This window comes from Megachile rotundata, chromosome 15, assembly GCF_050947335.1.
Source record: "Megachile rotundata isolate GNS110a chromosome 15, iyMegRotu1, whole genome shotgun sequence".
Lineage (NCBI taxonomy): Eukaryota > Metazoa > Arthropoda > Insecta > Hymenoptera > Megachilidae > Megachile > Megachile rotundata.
Window position 1 is genome coordinate 9,852,699 of NC_134997.1, and position 8,693 is coordinate 9,861,391.

General features: G+C 34.6%; 1 protein-coding gene across 2 annotated transcripts; it reads right to left on the reverse strand.

The window, feature by feature from the left end:
• Positions 1-2,074: 2,074 nt before the first annotated feature.
• Positions 2,075-8,440, reverse strand: LOC105662570 (uncharacterized). Of its 2 annotated transcripts, none has more exons than XM_076540137.1 (6): positions 8,322-8,440; positions 6,564-7,507; positions 5,963-6,045; positions 3,072-3,305; positions 2,574-2,717; positions 2,075-2,356 (listed from the first exon to the last, which is right to left on the reverse strand). In XM_076540137.1, the coding sequence occupies exons 2-6, from the start codon at positions 6,691-6,693 to the stop codon at positions 2,189-2,191; spliced, it is 759 nt and encodes a 252-aa protein (XP_076396252.1). In that variant the 5' UTR covers positions 6,694-7,507; positions 8,322-8,440; the 3' UTR covers positions 2,075-2,188. The 2 variants fall into 2 exon arrangements, with proteins under 2 accessions (XP_076396252.1, XP_076396251.1); XM_076540136.1 differs by lacking the exon at positions 8,322-8,440 and adding an exon at positions 7,956-8,139.
• Positions 8,441-8,693: the final 253 nt, after the last annotated feature.

Consider the following 8,693-nt stretch of genomic DNA (forward strand, 5'->3'; position numbering starts at 1 on the left):
GCCGCCATGACGCACGAAGTTAAACTTGATAAAAGCGAGTGAATACGAAGTTACGAACCATACCAAATACTAAGTTACGAATGAGTAGAGAAATTGTAACAGTCGAGCTGTTTTATAAGAGCATTATCGAAGTTAATTAACTATCTGTTGTTCAAGGAATCGTTCCTGGTAGTCATGGAACGATGAAGAAGCACGATACGAAACGTTTGGCTTCCTATCGTAGGAAGACTTGCAATCTCGCGAGTCGATTCAGATGGCGACAATGGAACGCGTTAGCGGACCGTAGCCAATTTCACGCCAGGATTTTCACTTTTCACGCCAACACGGAACGTAAACGATTTCTTGCTTGATCGATTGCCCTGACCGACGATATTTCGTCAATTCGTTTGCCAAAGACGAACTTCCGTCTTACAATGTCTTACCCCCATTTCCGTTCCCAATCTTCTAGCAATTACAAGTCCAATTATAAAAATTCACAATCTTCTAACAATTACAAGTCCAATTATAAAAATTCACAATCTTCTAACAATTACAGGTCCAATTATAAAAATTATACATAGTAAAACACCTTAAACTTTGCAATTAATAATAAAATGCCCAAAGATATTTTCGAAATGAATTTTCATGAACTTGCAAAAAAAATAAGAAATGAAAGAGATATTTATGGAATTTAAATTCGAACTGGTATTAAGAGTATAAGATACTTAATGCTGTTTTAATTAAATTTGAAGTGCCAGAGGTTTATGAAGGTCCATTAATATTCGACGTATTGAAGCCTCTAAATACCTCAGGTTGACAAAAAGTGTGCTCGATTCTGTGACTTCTTATTGAAGCTTCCTTTCACCAATATTAGCAACCGCAGCAACAAAGTTATCGAAAATATGATAAAGAACGTCAAAACTCTGTTTTGTCAGAGTTTGAAAGTAAAATTTCCTTTCTTGAAAGAAAATTGGAAGAAAATTTGAAAGAAAATTGAAAGAAAATTCGAAAGAAAATTGAAAGAAAATTGGAATGAAAATTTGAAAGAAAATTGAAAGAAAATTTAAAAGAAAATTTGAAAGAAAATTTGAAAGAAATTTGAAAGAAAATTTGAAAGAAAATTAAAAGAAAATTAAAAGAAAATTTAAAAGAAAATTAAAAGAAAATTTGAAAGAAAATTAAAAGAAAATTTGAAAGAAAATTGAAAGAAAATTTGAAAGAAAATTTGAAAAAAAATTAAAAGAAAATTTAAAAGAAAATTAAAAGAAAATTTAAAAGAAAATTAAAAGAAAATTTGAAAGAAAATTGAAAGAAAATTTAAAAGAAAATTTGAAAGAAAATTTAAATGAAAATTGAAAGAAAATTTGAAAGAAAATTGAAAGAAAATTTGAAAGAAAATTTGAAAGAAAATTTAAAAGAAAATTTAGAAGAAAATTTAAAAGAAAATTGAAAGAAAATTTGAAAGTAAAATTTGAAAGAAAATTTCTCCAATTTGAAAGTAAAATTTTAAGAAAAGAAATTTTGTGAAAGCTAGTCATTAGAACTAGTCGTCAGTTAATAAATGCATAGAGGTTATAACAGGAACAGCATCGACTCCATATTCCCCGAGTTTCCGCTGGAATTGTGCTTATTAAGTCCATTAACCCGAACAGTCAACGAACAGATACAATTTCACACACCTGCACCGGTATTTACGCGTGCTTTCCGCTTCTACGTTCGATTACGTTCCCCTTTACGCTGCGACCCTAAGAGGGTTCTCGCGAACGATGACGCACTGCTTTTCCCAAGAATTTTGCTGGGATTTAGGAAAATGCCTTTCGGTTGAATGAAAATGCACAATGGTTTTCACGGATAGGACTCAATGGATCACTTGTTTAGTTTGGTATGAGGGGGTGTGGAGATCTAGGGATGTGGGTTGTTATGATTTGAGGGTGAGGGGATTTGAGGAAGTAGGAATTTGGAAGTGTGGGAATTTGGGGAGATGGGAAATTTGCAGTGAGGTCTTGTGATTGAGACATTTTCTTTTAATCAAGTTTAATTGATTCGTTAAATTAACCTTCTTAGACAGTGACGTTAAAAGAAGAATTGAAAAATATGTTGTTTGTGTTTTTCTTTTTATTATTACATTGTCATCAGCAATTAACAAATACAGTACACTGTTATGACTAGTCAAGAAGTATCTTGCAAAATAAGATACAAGAACAACTGTTCAGTGACCACTGCTAGAGAACCATTTCTTCCCCGATTCGTGTCCACCTTTCTTCCCGTACTTTTTACCCTGTTGATGGTGGTCGTCGTGACCTTCGGCCAGTTTGCGACCTTTTTGGGTGCGGTGATGGTGACCCTCCTCGTGCTTCTTCTTCTTACCATGATGATCCTAAAAAATTATGCAAAACAAAGTTAGCGTTTAATGGGAAGGAAAATTGTATTATATATTTTGTATCACATAGTTGTTATATTTATCATTATTATTATATTATATCATACATCATGTATTATATTATGAAACTTATTTTAAAAAATTGTATCATATCATTATATAATAATAGGAAAACCTTACTGTGTAATAATAATAATTATAGTTTTTAACGAACCTCGTGGTTACCAGAATCCATATGACCCATCTTCTCGTGTCCACCCTTCTTGCCCTCGTGTTCGTGGTGATAACCCCCGTGCTTCTCGTGTTCTCCGTCTTCGTGGTATTCGTCGTAAAAATCGTGCTTCTTTTCATACTCGTCCTGCAACAATTACGACAGTACCTTTATCAAATTTCATCGAATCCGCTTTTCAAAAGATCATCAGCTTTTCAATCGGCTTAATTAAAAAGATACTAGATGCATTGACATAAAATTATCGTCAAATTAACAGTTTCGAATCTCTCAAAATTTCAAGAAAAAAAGAGAACATATTTCATGTTATCAAATATTACTAAAAAAAAAAAAGTAATGCCAGTTGCATAAAGTCATCACAAAATTGACATAAATTTATTATAAAATTAATAGTTCTTTGTCTAATACAAAATTGATTGCAAAATAAATTGAAATTAATTGCAAAATGAATTGAATATAAAGAATGTTTCCGGTGACACAAACCTTTTTGAAAACACTATGCTCTCCTTTGGTACTATAACCTTTCTGGTGTTTCCCTTCCTCGTCAAACTTCGCCATTTTGTCGCCCTCTTCGTCACGGTGATTTTCGTCGTAATGGTCAGATTCCTCGTGCTTCTTTTCCTCTTCGCCCTTTTCCTCTTCGTACTTCTGTTTGTGGTTCTCTTTATCGTGGTGGCCCTTTTCACCCTTGTCGAACTCGTGGAAAACTTTATAACCCTGATGACAAATCAGAGGATGTACATATATCGTTGGACTCTCGCTATATTGCCACTGGTGTAATAGCGAAAACTTTTGGGAGTTGATATTGAGTTGAATGCGCATTACAATATGTAGAGATTATAAGATCATGAAAGGTTACAATATGCTGAGAATACAACGCAACGAAAGAAACTATGCGTAGTAACAACGCGGAGTAATCGAACGCGTAATTATCTGACGTGTAGTAATTCAACGCGTGGTTATCTAACGCGTGGTAATCCAGCGGGTGGTTATCTAACGCGTGGTAACTCAGCGTATGGCTATCTAACACGTAGAAATCTAATGTGTAGTAAATACAACGTGTGGCAACTCAACGCGTAGTAATCTAACGCGTCGTAATCCAACGCGTGGTTATCTAACGCGCAGAAATCTAGCGCGTAATTAATACAACGCGTGGAAACCCAATTCATAGTAAATACAACGCGTGGTTATCTAACGCGTTGAAATCTAGCGCGTAATTAATACAACGCGTGGAAACCCAATTCATAGTAAATACAACGCGTGGTTATCTAACGCGTAGAAATCTAGCGCGTAATTAATACAACGCGTGGAAACCCAATTCATAGTAAATACAACGCGTGGTTATCTAACGCGTAGTAATCCAGCGGGTGACTATCTAACGCGTGGTAATCCAGCGTATGGCTATCTAACACGTAGAAATCTAATGTGTAGTAAATACAACGTGTGGCAACTCAACGCGTAGTAATCTAACGCGTCGTAATCCAACGCGTGGTTATCTAACACGTAGAAATCTAGCGCGTAATTAATACAACGCGTGGAAACCCAATTCATAGTAAATACAACGCATGGTTATCTAACGCGTAGTGATCCAGCGGGTGGCTATCTAACGCGTCGTTATCCAACGCGTAGTAATCTAGCGGGTGGCTATCTAACGTGTGGTAATCCAGCGTATGGCTATCTAACACGTAGAAATCTAACGTGTAGTAAATACAACGTGCGGCAACTCAACGCGTAGTAATCTAACGCGTCGTAATCCAACGCGTAGAAATCTAGCGCGTAATTAATACAACGCGTGGAAACCCAATTCATAGTAAATACAACGCATGGTTATCTAACGCATAGTGATCCAGCGGGTGGCTATCTAACGCGCCGTTATCCAACGCGTAGTAATCCAGCGGGTGGCTATCTAACGCGTGGTAACTCAGCGAACGGTTATCCAACGCATCATAACCCAGCACGCAATAATCTAACGCGTGATTATCTAGTAATCCAGCACATAACATTGTCTCCTACAAAATCCTTCCCAATCCAAACTCCATTCCCCAACGAAGCAACCGATCATCCCAGTTAAATATGGCGAACATCCATAACGAGCGTCCGCGTTATAAATAAGGATCCGGTAGCAAAGAAGAATCTATGTGGGCAATTTTGAAGCGTTTCCCCTGCAAGTAACGAGTCGCCAGAACGAATTAATTGCCCTCCCGGCCGATATCCTCACTGAATAAAAGTGAAAAGCAATATCAGAAGGCGTGCAGTAGAAAAGGGGTGGCTAGAAAGGTGGCTGCGAAACACCCTATCGTTACAAAGAATATTTTCCCGACGAAGAAAGGAGGCGTCGTTCGACGACGTTGCGAGAAGGTCGTTCGTGCAAAAACGACCGTATAATAAATAATACCCTGGACAGTAATATTACGGGCGATATAAAAAGAAAGAAGAGTCGTCGAGGAACGTTGACAATGACGAGCACCGTCGATGGCTGTCTTGCGAAAGGAACGGTATCGCTTTGTATCGAAAATATCAATTTTGAACGGTTTTATCGTTTTAATAATTATGTGATTATCTGCTTTTATTTTAGGAATTTTTGGTAGCTATATTATTATACATTAGTATGTTGTTTAGTAAGTATATTATTGGTACATTGTTATTTATTTTTAGTTAGTATTCTGTTAGCTAGTGTTACCCACTAACCTACCACCCGCTGGGTTACCACGCGTTAGATAACCACCCGCTGGGTTACTACGCGTTAGATAACCACGCGTAGTATTTACTATGGATTGGATTTCCACGCGTTGTGTTAACTGCACGCTAGATTTCTACGCGTTAGATAACCACGCGCTCGGTTACTACGCGTTAGATAGCCACGCGTTGTATTTACTATGGATTGGATTTCCACGCGTTGTGTTAACTACACGCTAGATTTCTACGCGTTAGATAACCACGCGCTGGGTTACTACGCGTTAGATTACTACCACTGAGTTACCACGCGTTGCATTTACCACACGTTAGATTTCTACGCGTTAGATAGCCACGCGCTGGATTACCACGCGTTAGGTAACCACGTGCTGCATTACCATGCGTTAGATAACCACGTGCTGGATTACCACGCGTTGTATTTGGTACGCGTTGGGTACTCACTCGTTAGATAACCGCGTGTAGTATTTACTATGGATTGGATTTCCACGCGTTGCGTTAACTACACGCTAGATTTCTACGCGTTAGATAACCACACGCTGGGTTACTACGCGTTAGATTACTACCACTAGTTACCACGAGTTGCATTTACCACACGTTAGATTTGTACATTATTAGTATACTGTTGTTAGTAATTACTGTTGTTAGGGATTGCAATTACTCTTTTATAATTAATATTTTACCTTGTCACCTTTCTCCTCGTCAACAACATGGTGGTCCTCCTGGTACTTCGTGCCTCCTCCTTTCTCCTCTTCTTTATTTTCAACTGTTTTCAAATTAATTTCAATATAATAAGTTATAAAATTTTGCAAGAAATTCTCCTTTACAGAGTCTCTTTTTATAGAAAATTATGTGTCTACATATTTAAATACATGACAACAATTATCTGTTACAATGATATTATTTATAAACCTTGATAATCCTCATCAGTGATTTTGATGAAAAATTAAACATTTTACAAAAAATCTTGAAATTACATGTTATTAGAAATGATATGCATGAAATTTTATAACTTCAACAAATATTTTATTACAACTTAAAATTTAAACCACTATTTCTTCTAATAGTACATTTGATAAATGTACACTTGATAAATGTACACTTGATAAATGCACATTTGATAAATGTACACTTGATAAATGCACATTTGATAATTGTACATTTGATAAATTTCAATTTTATATTTACCCTGTGGGAAAATTATTTCTCCAAAGAATTAAAATATTTTTGAAATGTATATAAATTAAAAATGAGACTGTACAATTTACAATTAACAATTATCACCTTTATGTTCACTAGCAGCAGTTTCAAGGTCACCTTTAAACCGGAAGTCGCTGGGAACCTTAACAATTCTCTTCCCAGCCAAAGAATCAAAAATAGCGAAAAGTAAGATGAATCCTATCACAGGTTTCATTTTAATTATTATTATTAATGTGAGCAGAAATATTAGCGATGATGAAGAAACACGAACGATACAAAAGTGACGCAGTCAAGTTAATTCGAACACTGAAGATCGCACAGATTCGAGAGAGAAATTTATGGACACCGTGATTCTTCTGTCCGATACTTTTTTCGTGTTAATCCGGAGAAACAACATGACCACTTTTGTTTCCTTTGTTCACCGCATCGAAGAAAGTTCTTCCGAATGACAAGCGGAAAACGATGTTTCTCTTCGCTTTCTCTCGATCATTTTTCTTTTGGCGACGCGAAGAAAGTTCATTGTCGGAATTCGCTTTCTATTGCAGTGAACATTCTTTACAATTAAATATTATTAAATACACAACTATTCAATATTAAAATTAATTTAAATCTTAACAGATTAATTTTTAAAAAAATGGTGAAAATATTTTACAATGGTTTTTGAAATTTTGCTAAAAAAAATTAACTTGATACAAATGAAATTTTAGTGCTTAGATCTTACTAGGACTTAATACAATAATAATACAATATATTTACATCAGATAAAAATGATAAATAAGTATTTTGTTGGTTTAATGTTATTTCCAGGATAAGTAACAGCTTGAAATGAAAGACGACTATAATGCAAGGTGCACATCGATTTTTTCTTTATAGCTGCTCTTCAGAAACATGTTATTTTTGCGGGAGAAACGCGATTCCCCGGGATGTTGACATTTCGCAGTTTCCTTGAATTAACATCCTTCACTTATTCTTCCTGTGTTGTCCCTGGAACAACTTTGAAACTTCCGGTAGTTGAGAATGGGAAGTCCCTGCAAAAGTGACAGTGAAATTTTTATAAGCTGTTCCTGAAATTATATTTCTGTATTGATCATTTGTAATACTGATTATTATTCAATTACAAAAACAATCATAATTAAATCATTAATTATTAAAATGCCAATTATAGCATTATTAATTGTATTGTACAGATCAATAAATTATTGTCCAGCAATTTGGTTGAAAATTTATAGTGAACTCAGTACAAAAACATTTCTCAGTTTGTAAATTATAACAAAATAAACAATTTATTCTAATATTATTTTAACACTCAATTATTCAATTATAAAAACATTCATAATTAAATCATTAATTATTAAAACACCAATTATTGCATTATTAATTGTATTGTACAGACAATTTAAACTACTATGCAGCTAAAGAATTTGTTTAAAAATTTACAGTAAACACAGTATAAAAATATTTACAAAGATTCCTCACCTTATAAATTATAACAGAATAAACAATTTATTCTAATATTATTTTAACAGAACAAACAATTTATTCTAATATTATTTTAACAGAACAAACAATTTATTCTAACCTTACTTTAACAAAATAAATATAATTCATATTAATCAGAATAAATATAATTCATCCGAAATGAATATAATTTTCAATTTAAAAAAAAAATAATTAAAAGAAAGTAATCGTTTCGCCAAAATAATTCGGAAAAGGTTAAAAATCTTTCGTCATGTAATCAGATTGTCCCCTTCCCGTGAAAACAGAATCACGAATCAAAGAGAATGAAACAAAAAAGCTGACAAATAAAAAATAGGGGTTCGATGATCATCCCCCTGGATGCACCAAGTAAACAGCAGCTACAATTGACTGTGTAGTGGATGAAGCTGCAGTGCAAACAGCTGCTTTTTTTCCACCCTCGTTTCTATTGCTTCCGCCAACCCGTGCCTCTCCTCCTCTCGTAAGCCTTAAGAGAGAACATTTTAATACAGGTTGCAGTTTAATGAATTTCTCAGCTTAATGAATTAATCGACCTTAATACCGTCGCTTTTACCGCGAAGAGGTTGTAAGTACAATCTTCCGTGACGTCTCTTACGACATCATCAAGATGGAATCAAAGGAATATCTTCTTCTTAACCTTTCGAAGACAATGTCCTGAAAAAAAGGAAAATTAGATTGAAAATCGGAGGAGGTTTTATTAATTGTATTTTTAATTAA

What these genes read in the sequence shown, in the direction of transcription:
- LOC105662570 (XM_076540137.1), bottom strand. Translation starts at nt 6,693, where the DNA reads ATGAAACCTGTGATAGGATTCATCTTACTTTTCGCTATTTTTGATTCT. An exon ending in ACGAGGAGAAAGGTGACAAG is followed by an intron (nt 3,306 to 5,962) that starts GTAAAATATTAA and finishes ATTTGTCATCAG; the next exon opens with GGTTATAAAGTTTTCCACGA. An exon ending in AGCATAGTGTTTTCAAAAAG is followed by an intron (nt 2,718 to 3,071) that starts GTTTGTGTCACC and finishes TAATTGTTGCAG; the next exon opens with GACGAGTATGAAAAGAAGCA.